This window comes from Sturnus vulgaris, chromosome 6 (assembly GCF_052056855.1).
Source record: "Sturnus vulgaris isolate bStuVul1 chromosome 6, bStuVul1.hap1, whole genome shotgun sequence".
Lineage (NCBI taxonomy): Eukaryota > Metazoa > Chordata > Aves > Passeriformes > Sturnidae > Sturnus > Sturnus vulgaris.
The window spans coordinates 7,356,795-7,372,078 of NC_142248.1; the positions used below are offsets into that span (position 1 = coordinate 7,356,795).

General features: G+C 37.4%; 1 protein-coding gene across 2 annotated transcripts in view; it reads left to right on the top strand.

Annotated features, from left to right (window-relative positions):
• Positions 1 to 15,284, top strand: part of TTC17 (tetratricopeptide repeat domain 17) — a 55,424-nt gene that overhangs the window by 11,213 nt on the left and 28,927 nt on the right. For both annotated transcript variants that reach the window (XM_014873529.2, XM_088166812.1), the window contains exons 2-15: positions 1,752 to 1,841; positions 3,216 to 3,385; positions 4,389 to 4,500; positions 5,590 to 5,721; positions 6,405 to 6,514; positions 6,808 to 6,952; positions 7,334 to 7,473; positions 7,709 to 7,869; positions 8,185 to 8,297; positions 9,214 to 9,354; positions 9,792 to 9,907; positions 11,006 to 11,180; positions 11,676 to 11,753; positions 13,864 to 14,088. In XM_014873529.2, coding sequence (XP_014729015.1) covers positions 1,752 to 1,841; positions 3,216 to 3,385; positions 4,389 to 4,500; positions 5,590 to 5,721; positions 6,405 to 6,514; positions 6,808 to 6,952; positions 7,334 to 7,473; positions 7,709 to 7,869; positions 8,185 to 8,297; positions 9,214 to 9,354; positions 9,792 to 9,907; positions 11,006 to 11,180; positions 11,676 to 11,753; positions 13,864 to 14,088 — 1,908 coding nt within the window. The remainder of the gene's footprint in view (positions 1 to 1,751; positions 1,842 to 3,215; positions 3,386 to 4,388; positions 4,501 to 5,589; positions 5,722 to 6,404; positions 6,515 to 6,807; positions 6,953 to 7,333; positions 7,474 to 7,708; positions 7,870 to 8,184; positions 8,298 to 9,213; positions 9,355 to 9,791; positions 9,908 to 11,005; positions 11,181 to 11,675; positions 11,754 to 13,863; positions 14,089 to 15,284) is intronic.

The following is a 15,284-nucleotide window of genomic DNA, read 5'->3' on the forward strand; positions in this document are numbered from 1 at the left end:
TATAGGGTAAAAATGGACTAGTGTCAGTAGCACTCATTATTTTATACTCATCTGGTGATATAAGAGAATTAGTTTGCTAAGGAAGAAAATGAGTTATATATACTGTTTGGACTGTATAGGTAGCCACCCATAAAAATGGCTCTCTACTAAAAGAAGCACTTCAGCTTTTGCTTTGGGAAGGAATACTTAGCCAAATTTAGCCAAAACCATACTTAGGGTTTAGTAAAAGGAACAAGTGTTTATTGTCAGAGGACAGGGTCCTCACCCAGTCAAGAATCTTGCAGTGAATGTAGACTTCACAGTCAGTAGTCCAAAGAAAGTAGATTTGAGCTTCTTACCCTACTCACAACCAAGAGAGTACAGCCTAAGATGTAATCTGTTGACAGGACACATTAGGGTGACCAGAAAACATTCTGGAGATGCAGTTCTCTGCAGTAAGAGAGTGTAATAGAAGTTTGTCCAAGCTATTCAGAAAGGTGACAAAAAAGGAAGAACTGGAGCTCAGGAGGTTCTCCTGCACTGTATATATGGCAAACTTTGCATTAAATTGTAACGTCATCAAGTTTGCACAGATGTCATGGGGGTGGACAGCCCATTTAGAGGTTTCAGTGCTAACAAACAGTTAAGTGCTCACATCTTCATGCAGCAGCTGGTTCTGTATCCTGAAAGCTTGAACAGGAACTGAGCAGATCCAGGAAAAACACCTTGATGTAAACCATCGTGTAAAAGTGTGAGATGTTGCCTGTTCTTGCCACCTTGTCTTTTCATACTGTCATCACATACTTCTATTTCCTCATTTCTTTTCTCATGCTCATTGAATCCTTCATGAACTAATTTAGTTTACTAGTTCAGACAAAACCAGGAGGAGTTAGGTTCTGTTCAGCCCAAGTTTGAGTTAGCTTCCAAGAGACCCTGGTGGTTGCCACAGCTGGTGTGCAGCCAGTGTACTGCTCTCACAATGACATATGGGAGGAAAGGGCTGCAAGGCTGAAAGTGAGCCTTTGCATCAGCTCAGCTGCTGCTACACCACCTCCTCCACTGGAGGGACTTTCCCCCACCCAGTGAGACAGCAGAGTTTGGCAGGATGGCAAGGCTGGGGTGTTGAGCCATGGGCTGAAGGTTACTGAGCCCAGCTAGGGGCTGGTGTGTAACTGCTCCATCTGTGACTTGCCTGCCATGTCCCTCTTCATGGGGCTGTGAACTCTTGTGCATAGCTATGGGAGCTGTAGCATGGTCTTGTATAAGAGTTTCAATCTTCACCTGCTTCCCTCTTGATTTTGTTCCTTTACTTACTAATCCTGAAGGCAGTAGATCCTGATGGTAGGCTAGTGTGTTAAATTGGTTGCAGAGAGGAGTTGAAGCTCGACTACTTTATGCCTTTTGAGGGACATGGTGGAGGAGTTTTCAAGTTACAAAACAAAATAGTTTCTGTGATTGCAGTTTAAGGTATCTGGTCTTTCAGCAGTGGGTACTCTTAATAACGTTTGTTGTGGAAATTAATTTGCTTCTTATATTTAGAACTTAGGTGCCTGATGAAAATATGTTTAAAGTTAAAGCATGGGTTGAATTGGGTTCTCAAATGACAATGTTGTTTGAAGTATGGATTTTCATAACGGACATATTACAAAAGTTGACTGGACAGAAAACCTCTGAACAGACAAACTGTGATTGAATGAACATAACTGCCTTCTTTTAAAGTCATTGTAATTTGATGAATGTCTTAGATGATGGAGTGTTAAAATGTTTTGCAGGTGGATTCACCAATGAACTTGAGAAACCCACATGATTTGGTAATACTAATGAGACAAGAAACAACAGTTAACTACCTCAAAGAACTGGAGGTAAAGCATAACATTTAAGTACTAACTAATTTCTGAAAATACAGATTTTTTTTTTCCACAGACTTTATAGTGATAGTTTTACGTGGGGAAAATAATTTATTATTGGCCAAGTTCTCCTTCAATTAAAGGATGAAAAATTTTTCAGATGTCAAAAATTTTTTGCCTCAAGTCTGCCTAACTTGTCTCCGGTTTTATCATTCCCTGTTGTTAGCCATAAATCCTGATATTTTTGCATAAAGTCACTAGATTCTGTTGTACTGTATTTCAGAAGAGCACAGAGCAAATCATCTGTTTTTCTTCAAGCCCATTTATTATTAAGTAGGGGTCCGAGAGCACCCTTTTGAAAAGGGCTTTAATGAACTTTGTAGTGATAAACTGAAGTTTAAATATAACAGGGGTTAGGTAAGCAAACAGCTCACAGCCCTTCTGGCCATGCACCCTTTCCTTGTGCCAGCTTTGGTTTTATCAGATTGGGATAACTAACTAAGTGGAAAGCTAGATGAACACCAGAGGTGGCTTTAGGTGAATGGGAGAAGTAGGAGAAAGACTGGCAGAACACAGTCACACCAGAGGCAGTCCTGCTTATTTTCCTTTCTCATCGGGGTATACTCTTTTTTTGTGATGATAGACATTTTACCTGTCCATAGAATAATACTTGCAAGTTTTTTAGGGTGTGGACTATGGGTTTGGAAATTACTAATGTCCAGTTTGTGGTGTACCATTGATTTTCAACTGAAGCTACCCATTGCAATTTCATGTACAAATTGCTACTAGTGTATGTATCTCTATTATTTCACAGTAACATGTAATAAAATGTGTATGGCTTTAATTAAAAATGCAGGTTTTCTCATTTCACAGGTATGTATGTGCATTGCTATTCACATGTACTCATGTTCAGTTGTACTTAGCACACTGAACAGTTAAGATGATGATGATCACTTGTTAGAATGGCTGGTATTATTTCCACAAGGTCTTAGAGTGGAAAAAAGGGGGCCAAATGTGAAAGATTTGATGTACTTGCAGCAACTATTTCTTCTTTTCCTAAATGGCCTACCATGGATTTGGAATGTTACTAGCCCACTTTTTAGGCACAACAGGAGAAATAAAGGCTCATTCAAGTTGTATTATCTCAAATGAAAGTATTTATATGCGATCAAAATCCAGAAGAGTCCTACAGAAGTTATAAAAGATGAGGAAATATTCCCAAAATTTAATGAGAATTTTTTAGATTTTTTTCAAATGAAATTTGTTTTAAGGAAAAAGTTGGGCTGTTGAATCGTTTGAATGTTGAAAAGTTGGATTGTTGAATCGTAGCAACTATATAGCGTTTGCTTTGTCAGTATTATATGCTTCTGTTTCCTTTTTTTCCTACAGAAACAGTTAGTTGCTCAAAAGATTCATATAGAGGAAAATGAGGACAGAGACACAGGGCTGGAACAAAGGCATAATAAAGAAGATCCAGACTGCATTAAAGCAAAGGTGCCCCTGGGGGACCTAGATCTGTACGATGGCACATACATCACCTTAGAGAGCAAAGATATCCGGTAATAAGATGCTTTAATAAGGTGCTTTGTATTCTAAGATTTTTACTGAATGAGAAAACAAGTCAACAGTACCTCTAAATGCAACTGAAAAATTGCTAGCACTGACTTTGTTTAAATGGCAGTTTTTGTTTTGTGCTGCTGTGGAATAAAATTGAAACAACATCTTGCCACTATTTGTGAACAGGTACAACGTATAAATGCTGTTTCCCCCAAACTGTCTGTGCTAGCCCTGCTTGAAACTTCCTTTCTGTTCCCAGTTCTACCACTGTTACTCTGTACTGATACTACCAGACATGTGAATTAAAGTGAAATACGTCATGTAGAAGGGGGTTGAATTTGCCTTCAAGTGCTTTGTGTTTTGAGCTAGATATTTATTTTAGTAGAAACTGTCTTGACTTAAATTTGAATGAAATTCCATTGATTACCAAGCTGTTGAACTTTCTGGTTATATTTTATCCCCTTTGTTTAGAAAGTAAAGGATGAGCAGACAGTGTACTTGACATTCAGCTTCATTGGTAATTCATCTTCAGGAATGACTGTTTTGTTTTAGTTGTTGTTTTTTTTGAATCATAATCACATGAGTACTTGAGTGGGAGAAGATCAATTTTATCGTCATACAGCTTCATTTGGACTTCTCATCACCCGTATTTGAGATTGGTTTGTTTGTTCCAGTTGAAGAGTCTGCATGCATTGCCATTTGCCTGGCAGATACATCAATAATCATAGCAGTAGTAAACACTAGGTTGACACTGATACGTTTTGGAGGCTATCCAAATGTTGATATTTTCTCTAAAGCAGACAAATTTATTTCCTTTATCCTATAGTCATGACATCCTGATACAACTGAAATCTGGGAATACAACAGAAATGGGCCAATATGCCTAAACAGGGGATTTCTGTAATGATTAAATCAGAGCACTCTCTATATTAGCTACCATACTATCTCTTAGGAACTTCAGCAGTATTTTAATCTGCAGTCTGCTGTGTTATGTTATGTCCTCAGCCCTGAAGACTATATAGACACAAAGTCCCCAGTGCCTCCAGACCTGCAGCAGCCAGACTGTACAAAAGTTCTAGATCTTCCATACAGTATTCACGCTTTTCAGCACTTAAGGGTAAGTGAGCAAATGCAAGTAAGTATTTTTCCCCATGAGGAAGAGGAGTAGAAAACTGCTACTGGCAGTTCTCACTCAGGGTTGAAAGCTATTGTAATCTTCCAAGACTTTTCCACGCTTTTTTAAAACGAAAGTACCTGTGTATCAGAGGTTATACCTATTCCATCTGGTATACAGTTTCTCTTTTGTTATTTTTTGCCCTATTTTAGAGGACATTTTTAGGCAAATTGAGTACTTTGTTTTCATAACACATTTCATTAGCAAATTGGTAGCTTTCATTGGGACTACTACTAGCTTGTGAATTGTGTCAGTTGAAATTTGGAGAGTGCTGAACAAGATCATGAAAATGTATGAAGTTTCAGGATCAAAAATTGTTGGCAGTTTTGTTGGTAGCTCCTAACAAACCCGAGTGTCTATTTGGTATCTGAATGCCAAGCCCTAACCCAGAGGATGAGATAATTGTTCCCTGCTAGTAAAAAGTTTAGCTGCTTTAGAAAGCTACAACAGAAGAGTGGTAGGAAAATTAGTTCTGTCAACAGCATTATATGAGCAGATTTTCTAATGCAGATGCAGCTTTAGTGCTTCTATCTTGATATTTATTTTATTGCAAGTCTTTTCATCAACAAATAAGGATTTTCCTTCAGCTAAACACTAAATGGAGTTTTTTTAGCTCTGTACCTGCGTCTGGATGTGTTTTTGAAAGGAATATGTTTGTGCTTGGGGAAGGAAGAAAGAGAAGAGGTGTAGGGATACGTCCATTGTGTGCATGTGACCTGACAAGCCTGACTTAAGTGCTTCACTGGTCATTAGTGAAATCAGTAGCTGCCAGATGCACAGTACTACCAGAACTGAGTATTTCCCCTGTAGAACTCATAAGCAGAGGCTGCTTTTGGCTGCTTCTACTGTTTTCCTATCTGCAATAGTATATATTATTATCTGTCAGAGGTGAAATTGTTCTATCAATTCCCAGAGATCTTGAAAGGAAGATAAGATTGTAAAAGCCATACATTTTACTGGGAGTCATGCTTTTGTTTATATTTCTCTACTCTTAAGTGTCAGCAAATACCTGTATTCAATTGTTTATTTTAGGGTGTTCAAGAAAGGGTTAATCTTTCTGCACCTTTGTTACCTAAAGAAGATCCAATCTTCACATACTTATCTCGGAGGCTGGGAAGAAGCATAGAGGAAATAGGTCACCGTATTTATGAGGGGCTCATGAAGGTATGAAACTGTAATCTTGCTGGATACACAAAAAACAGTGCTGGAAAAGGCTCACGAGTTTAAATACACTTTGTACAAGCAGTCAGATCCAGTTTTGCACGTGTGTTTTTGGTTTACAGTTCGTTTTCAAAAGGCAAACAACATTTTCTGGTAGGCAAGCAGAGGCAAGAGAAGGCATCAGCAAAGCTACTAAATAGGTACTTACTGTCAATTTTAAGGACTTATGTTGTCTGGCAAGCCACATTCATTGCTTTGTAAAGGTAATAAGAGTTTTTAAACAAAAAATACAGATACTTGAAGAGCAAAGAGGGAACAACAGTACTGAAGTGTCTATGTTTTCTTTAAATGTCTTCCTGCAAAATCTAGGAACCCTCATTGAACTCCAGCTAAGATGCTGATGCTTAAACTACTGTCACCTCTCATTTCACCTCATTTTGTATTTTTACCTGCCTGAAATGCAAAAATTCCGTTCCTTTAATACATTAATATGCTAGTTCAGCATTCCTAAACATTGACAGCTGTTGCCAAATGACAGCTTTCCAGTGGAAGAGGATAACTTAGAGCAGCTGAGCACCACCTTTGGTGCTCAGCTTTTCATCCTGTAGTAATTAAAGCCCCGATTAACCTTTTAGTTCATGTGTTAAGAGTTAGTGCAGTTCATGTGTTTTTTCTCCTTACTGCAGAACTCTTCTTCCTGGGTACTTTATAACATGGCTTCTTTTTACTGGCGAATAAAGAATGAGCCATACCAAGTAGTAGAATGTGCCATGCGTGCCCTTCATTTTTCTTCAAGGTAAGAATTGCTAATAAGGAGTTCTTCTCAGATTGCTTTTCTAGTTATCCTAATTAGTAAATCGGTTTTGGTTTCTAAGACAGTATCCTAAGGAATAATCCACGTTACTTGTTCTTGGTCTGTACTATACTATAGGCATATAAATTGTTGAGACATTTTTCTAGCAAGTGATACATTCATTTGCCAGTCACACATTAAAATATATCCTTGTGCGTGATTATGACACAGTCTTACGTTCCTTTAATGTTAGTTTTTAATTTTTTTTTCCTTTTTATTTTCTTTTGTTCTTTTAGGCAAAATAAAGACATTGCACTGGTAAATTTGGCAAATATTTTGCACCGGGCTCACTTCTCTGCAGATGCAGCTATTGTGGTTCATGCAGCTCTGGATTACAGTGACTTCTTTACCAGCTATTACACTTTAGGAAATATATACGCAGTAAATATAATCTTTATTTTCCAAGACTTGAAGAAAATTAAATATTACGTAATCTTATGGGGTTGACTTGTAATGCTTTACTCTTTTACAGTGTGAATTGTGCTCTACATGAATCTCATGCTTAATGCTTAAGATTCTGTCAAGATACTTTTATTCAAAAGTCTGTTTTTTAGCAAAGGCTTTTATCTACACCTGGAAATAAATTCCAATAAAATTATTCTGCAGCCTTTCTTTAATAGATAGCGTGGCTTGAGTGTCAGAACTAACAGGCTGCTTGTTACCATAAATTAGAATTTAAGTTAATGGCTTCTTTAAAAACTGAGTATTGTTTGTCAAATATTACTGCACCATGACTAATTCTCTCTCTTGGTCATTCTTCAGATGCTTGGAGAGTACAACCACTCAGTCCTGTGTTATGATCATGCTCTACAGGCCAAACCAGGGTTTGAACAAGCTGTAAAAAGGAAGCATGCTGTCCTATGTCAGCAAAAACTTGAGCAAAAATTGGAAGCCCAGCATAGGTAATTAAAGTATCCCAGTGGCAATGCATAGACTTGAACTTCTGTAGTTCTGTTGCAGCGATTATTTGCATTTCAAGAAGAACTGTTTTTAAATTTCTGTATTTCTTTGATTATGCAGTAGAATTAAGTATAAGAATACTTTAAAAAAACCTAGAGTTGGAAATGTGTAATAGTGTAGGAAAAGGTGATGTTTTAGAAAGCATTCAAAGTAAATCTTTTCTGTTTAATTTCCAAGATCACTTCAGCGAACATTAAATGAATTAAAGGAATATCAGAAGCAGCATGACCATTACCTAAGGCAACAAGATGTTTTAGACAAGTACAAGCTCATCCAAGAGGAACAAATCTTGAGGAACATCATTCATGAGACACAGATGGCAAAAGAAGCTCAATTAGGTACAATTTTTTAGTGTTCATTGTCATTAAAGGGGTGAAATATGGCACATACTCAGATAAGTGTCAGGATATAAGTTGTTCATATATTAACATGGCCCTGAGTGGCTCTTGTGTTTTGCTTATTTAAACAAGAGATTGTAGTATAATCTTGAACAGGGAATTATTTTTGAGTCTTTAGAAGTTTCCTCTGGGCTGATGGAGTAAATAAATAAAAAGGATTGACCAAACTGGGGGCAGAGGGGTTGACTGTGTGCTGTCTTTGTCTTCTCAGAAACCACACTTCTCTAGTATAAAAAAATGCTTTGTGCTCTGCAGGGAACCATCAGATTTGCAGATTGGGCAACCAGCAGCACAGCTTACACTGTCAATGGGATCAGCCTGTTCGTTATCACCGTGGAGACATTTTTGAAAATGTGGAATATGTTCAGGTTTGTCTGTGAATTGATACCACTGCTTCAAGTTACACCCCATTTGCTTTATTAGCGAAATAGTTTCAAATTTTTCAGGGTTGACAAAAGGGCTGCATTTGGGGTGTGATAATTATAGTGAGAAATCTCTTAGTCTCTTTCCAGAGTTAAAAGTGTTTTAATGCACATTGCTTTTGATGTTAATACAAGATGAGAGCCAGTAACTGTAGAAATACAGAGGGTTTCTTGTGAAAGGCTTTGTTTTACTTAGAGAAGATAATTACTTGAATTCAAAAACTTCATTTTAGTCCAAAGCCTTAGTTTTCTGTGATTGCATCAAGAAAATTTGGTACAAGAGTACTAAGAAGTTTTGGAAGCAAGGTGTGTACTAATACTGAAAATCCAGAATGACAGCCACCTAAGCAACACCTCTGCTGTGGTAGAACTACAGATAAGGATTATGATTTCAGTTATTTTGCAATGTGGAGTATGTTGTAAAGTTTCCCCTTAACTAGTTTAAGAAATAGGAATAATTATTTTTAATTTTGCTTGTCTTTGTTTTTCTTATTATAATAATTTAAATTCAGATAAATGAGATAATTGTAAAAGTCACGAGTCTTATTGATTCTGACTTGATCTCGAGCTGTGCAATCTAGATAAGTAGATTCTGTTTGTGTTCTATCACAAGTGTCTGCTTGGTATCTTTTAGCATTGTTTCCCTTGATTTGCACTTGTGTTTTCATTGTTGACTTATTTACAGTATGAATGTTACTCTTGCAGGGCCTGAGTGGCTTAAATCCCTTTTTTTTCCTGCTACCCACATTTCAGCTTATCAGAGAAGCTTAACTTCATAAGTGGGGAGGGGAAATAACATGGAAAATTTCAACAAGGAAAGTACCATCTCCTTTATTAAAATGTGTCTTTTTGTTGTTTCTAGTTTGGTGAAGACTCTTCAACTTCTAGTATGACATCCATGAATTTGGATCCTCATGCAAACCAAAGTGTTCACAGCCAGTCCTTGCAGTCTTCCCCCGTGGCTCGTTCTGTCGTTTCTGTGTGGAGTGTGGAGCCCAGCAGAGTGAGTGAAGAGGATGAGCTTTGCCCTTTGACAGAAGAGGGTGAAAGTCAATCCTCTCCTTGTTTATGTGAAACTTCTTAGCGTTTGGGCCACAGTTTTGATGTGTGACTGCACTGGAAAATGTAGTATTTTGAATTTCTTCAACATACAAGCATCTGTCTAGTTTCTCTGTACTGGTTTCCCATCCTTTGAAACTACTGCAGTACAGAGGGAGTTGTTCTGTAAATATCTGCTGCAAGTAAAGTGGTACAGCTAACTCAGGATAGAAATTTCAACTGCTAATGTTAAAAAAAAGATGGAAAATAATAGTTTTAAAGATCTCTTTTTTTTTTTTTTTTTTTCTTCAGACTATCCTTTACTATCCCTTTTATTACCTTGTTCATTACAATACTAAAAATGTTCAAGGCATAATAAAAAATATTTCCTTTCCCCCTTAGGACAAACAACATATTCTCTGGCCTCAGCGGTCAGAATGCATGAAATCTTTCCCCAAAATTCCTGACCCAGAAGAACTGCCAACTTATTTCTTGCCTCCAGAAAACAGAGGATTCAGGCAAGTGTTGATTTTTAAAAGCTGTATTTGTAGATCTTTACTGTATGAGTGAAGAGTATTTTCTTTCTGGAGAGGATGGATGCAATTAGTAATCAGCAGCAGAGAGGTGTTCAAACCTCTCTCTGGCCTTTCCACAGAAGGAAGGCACTTTCCTTGATTGTTGTCTTTGCTATAACAGCCAGATCCAATTTCATAGTGATTCTTGCCTGACTGTTAGTCCAGGGTGAACACATTAAATGCAGACAGAATGAGGATTTAAGCACAAGTCTGAATGTCTTGTGGACTATATCAACAAAAAAAAAAAAAAAACTTAGAGAATGAGGTGAGCATCTGTTTAATAACTACAGTTAACTCTTGTACATTACATACATCTCTTAGCTTTAGTTATGATGACAGAAAATTATGAAGGCCAGAAAACACTAAAAAAGGATTAGGAGTGGAAAACTCCAGCTCGTTCCTTTGGGACAGAGGTAGAAAATCAGCTTAGTCATTGAAGAGTCAGTAATATTTGTTATTATATAGGATAAAATAAATGTGACTGTACTGCAATAGCTAGCTTACATAGATCAATGCAATGTTATAATAACCTAGTCACTTAAATTCTAACAGTGGTAGTGAAAAAAAGCTGTTTTGTTCTACCTAGTCAGTATAATGCTAGTATTGAGCTTGTGTTAAAGGTTCCCATCTACAAACATCCAGCAGCTTCCTTTGGAAAAAAACAGTGTTCATCTTAGAATGGTCTTTATACATCATTTAGCTACCTCTTGATGGTTTTGAAATCAAGTTTTAGTGTAAAAAAATTAAACTTTTTTGTTACATATCTGTTTAGTCCTAAACTTAATAGAATCCTTTTTAGCATAATATGAGAACTTTCTGTTATCTCTATTGCACTGTACATTGTTCTTGTTATTTTGTGCTTAAAAATGGAAATTAGACATTACAAATTGCTTTTCAAGGGAAGGGTGGTCCTTGGGTTGTTCATGTTTGCAGCTCGTGTCTCATAGCAGTCTGCAGTATGAGGCTTAGCAGATTCCTGTATTTCTACATGATGACATGCAGCACATGCTGTTAATTTGTCTTGGTTCTCCTTATTGCTAGAATCCAGCCAATACTGAATATCCCAAGAGATACTGTTGAGCATGGAGAAGCACAGGCACCAGATTGTTCTTCCATTACTGATGCTCGTAATAATGAATCTCTAAACATACTGGTCAAGGAGCTAGACACTAATCTAGATTTGAAATTCAGCATGCCAGACGATCAAGCAAGACAAGTAAGAGATGATTTTCTTGTTGGTTCTCTTCTGGTTTAAAATCCTCCTCTTTATTGCCTTAAGCATGTTATTCAGATCATGAAAGATTTTGATATTTCAAGGTAATCAGTACATCTGAAAAATATGGGCAAATTCTTTCTAGTAGTAATGGAGAAAGGGTTAACTTGTCTGACTTCTTTCAGATGCTGACCAAAAGCACACAACATGGGAAATATAATTTACTCTTTGAAATCATATCTTTCTTTTTAATCTAACAGTCACTTGATACGATTTATTTCCAAGAACCTACTGCATTCTGCCATGCTGGTAACTTAAGGCCTTCATATTGCATTTTGGAGAATTGATTGCTATAAGTGTTACTCTTCTTAGTAAAATATCTTTATCTTCCTTATGCTAAAGAGAAGATTTAATGAAGCAAGTGTTGAATGGCCCTCGTAGATCTTGACTGTAACGTTGATTCAGTAGTTTGGGGAAAAACAAATCTTTGTGTTCCAGGTTTTGCATTCTCGTGTCAACAATGAAACTATTACACTGACGAAGATAGGAGCATTTCTAGATCATGCCATGAAAAAGGTAGGTCAGTCTGTCACATGAGATGAATTCAGAATTCTTACTTGAGATTGTTTTTATAGTTCTAAAGTAGTCGGTGACACACTAGAAAGGAGTTTGCTGCCTGTCACCGAGATGAAGCTAACTTCAAAATCCATGTTTACAAGTAGAGCAGAAATAAATAGAGAAGTATCTAATTTAGCATAATGTGGACCAAACAGCCCTGCAGTTGCTTTTTCTTGTTGCAAGGATATGGAGCAGCAATATATTAGCTAATTCTGGCAGCCATTTGCTTAATTGGGAGAAGTAGCTTGGAACTCCTCCACCGTCTGCCACCCCTTCCTGCATGCCTGCCTTTTGCTCTTCCTCCTCCTTCCCACGACCCTGCTTTTCCCCCTACTCTCCCTCCAAAGAAACCAACCCTCTGTCAATCTTCTGTCAGGATAATTAGCACTCTGGGGCAAAGAATGTACCTCTGTATAGAACCCTGTGGAATGCCACCTCCATCTTGCGTGGGGCCTTTGAGAGTCAAATGACAGCAAGCATTGAGAGAGATGTTGACTTTTTTTGACATGTCAAGCTGATATTTCTCAATTTAACTTTCTTGCAGAAATTGTGTCAAGGTATTCTATGTAGATACTTTTTTTAGTCTAAAATCTGTACCATTTACTATGTGCATCTGTCTTAACCAGGAGAAAAATGAGCAATAGGAGTTGATTCCTGGTATTATGATGTTCAGAACAGTCTTATATTTGTCTAATGTCTTACTGCACAGTGCATGAGTATTTTGGTTTTACCTGTAGTAATCTGTTGCTGTCATGCTAAAAGCCTGAACTTTTCTGTCTGCTGATGTACGAACAGTCTTGTGTCTTGATAAACTACTTAGAGCAGGAATGCCACAGTTTGTATCTTTGTATTGGGGAAGACAAAATGCTAATACTTTGCTGAGGCTTTAGTTAGGGAGGCCCTTGAGACCTGTGAATGGAGAGTAATTCAGTGAGGAGTTTGGAATCGAGAACATGCAAGTAATGTTATGTATGTGCATTGCAAAACAGGGGTCATTAATAATCTTGAAATCACAGATTATGTAAGGTACTCCAAAGAAATCAACATAGAATATTCTATCTTCCAGTTCATCTAGAACCCTAACCATAGTTAGAACCCTTCTGTGGGAGGAGTTTTTTAACACTAACTCAAAGCATTATCATTGTTTTGCTTTCTTAATCCTAGCTACATGTTTCCTACTTAGGCATGCATTTGGGCTTCTGACATGTAGGTAGGACTGAAGATCCATTTCAGATGTTGCTTTTATACTGTAAATGTTTTTAGAATTGGGTAATGCAGAATGATGAAAATAGTAAAAACTAGAGCATGTTTCTGAGTAATTTTGAAGTGCATCTGAAAGTGGATGTTTTACCTACCTCTGTTAACCTGTCAGTATTTTTCAATTTTGCTATTTCTCCTCTAGGGTGAGTGCTTGTTTTTGCTGTTACAGGTTAAAGAGGAGGAAGGAACATTCAAGGTGTATTTGACACCATTCTTTCACCTGCTCTCACTTATTGCTTACTATTTTATAATCTTTAAACAGTTATCTAATGCATGCCAGTTGGCAACTTTCACAAGACAAATAGGTAACTAGATCTAAGAAAAAACAACTCTGAAACCTTAAATTGACAAGGAAAGGTAATGTTAGACACAGGACCTGAAAGCACATCTAACTGTAATTTAATAGCTGCCTGACTTTCAAATTCTAGCATTTTACATAGATGTGTGATCTGTGTTTGTATAATTTTAAGACTCTGAAGTGGCCCACAGGTGCTGCTTCCTGTAGTGAACTAACCGTTATCATTTGTGTATTTTAATGGATTTTGTGGTCATGATACAAAGCATTCATAGGAGTAGAGTGTGAGCAACAGCTGCTACTAAATTACAGTTCAGCCTGTAAATCGTGTCCATTTGAGTAGAATGGAGCAGATTGAATAATCTGCTAATAGTCACAGCAAAGTCTAATTTGTATCTAGTCAACAATGTAGTATGCAAGAGTGAGTTCTGTTTGCTTCTTATTAAAGAGCAGGCATTTCTGTCTTCCTGAGACACCTCTTTGTTTATATCCTTTTCCCTGCCTCTCCTATAGCCAGAAGATCCTCTATGGCTTGTGCTTAATGAAGCTGGATTATACTGGCGTGCAGTTGGAAATAGCACCTTTGCTATCACCTGTTTGCAAAAAGCATATAATTTGGCTCCCCATGAGGATCAGGACATCCCTCTGGTCAATCTTGCTAACCTCTTGTTCCATTATGGTCTTCATTCGGATGCCAGCAGGCTCCTGCTGAAGGCTTTGGCCATCAATGCCTCTGAGGTAAGATGCTGGGGTTTGTGTTGGCTCAGCAGTGAATGTGTTTTCCCTCATTATAGTCTAAATACATGTTACTTGTGTTTACCTGTGCATGCAGTTCTTCTTCCAGCTTGTGATTTGCAATGGATGTTAATTTTCATATAAATTCTTGACTGCACCAGGAGTGATACTGATTGTTGAGAATACAAACATTAAGAGAAGTTTTTTTAAATCAGTGACAGAATTTTGGTCTCCCAAAACCTGTATTATCAACAATGCCTCCAAGGAATTTAATCCAAGTGTTTGGCAACATTTTAACCTAAAACAGAGATCTGTGAAGCTGTCAGCATTGTATCTTGATTCTTAAAACTCTTAGTGTGTATGCCATCAAGATCTTTGACTGTATAGACATCTTTCTGTGATACTTGACTTTTTGTCTGTACGGTTTTATTTGTCCCTAGATTTTGTCTATATGCATAGAGGAAAACATGTCCTCGTTGTTTGGTGGCTTTACTTCCAACCATAGATTCAAACCAGGTTTTTGTGTTTCTGAACAGTAACGTGATAAACGTTCTATATGACCTGTGTCATGTAGACAATTTCTGTATAAGCTGTTTGAACTACTGGACTGGCTAGAACAGTTGTGAAAAGAAAGGGGGGAGGATGGATAGCAGGGAACACCTTTACTCCAGCAGATCATTTTGATCTTAAATTTGAGATGCTTCAGTGAAGTTCAAGTGACTTCTTTCCTGTGCTTCTGCCTCTATAGTTATATTAACAGTTTAAACCTGCCAGGCCATCAGTCACCTAGCACATTAAAAAGCTAAAATCAGGATAAGCTTATTCAATGTAGCATTCAGAAACAAATTTTTAAGTGTTGGAAAGGAATGTCGTCCATTTGGTGACAGGTAGGAATGCAAAAAGAAACTTCAGAAATATGCTTGATTGATGTGCCTTAAGAATAACACGTGAAAACACAGCCTTGGAGGGAGGAGCCTAGGAATCCTTAGGACCATGCTGTGTGAGTAGGGCTTTTCTTCAAAAATACTTTCAAATCCTGCCTCATTACAGTAATGCGTGCTCCTGTTTTTTTCAGGTGTACTCAGTCCTGTTATACCTATTGTACCAGAAAAGCTAGCAGGAGGCATTGTACTTGAATGGTATTTCCTGGAATATAATGGAAAGTAAATACAAATTAAAATTAATTACAGCTACTGGGA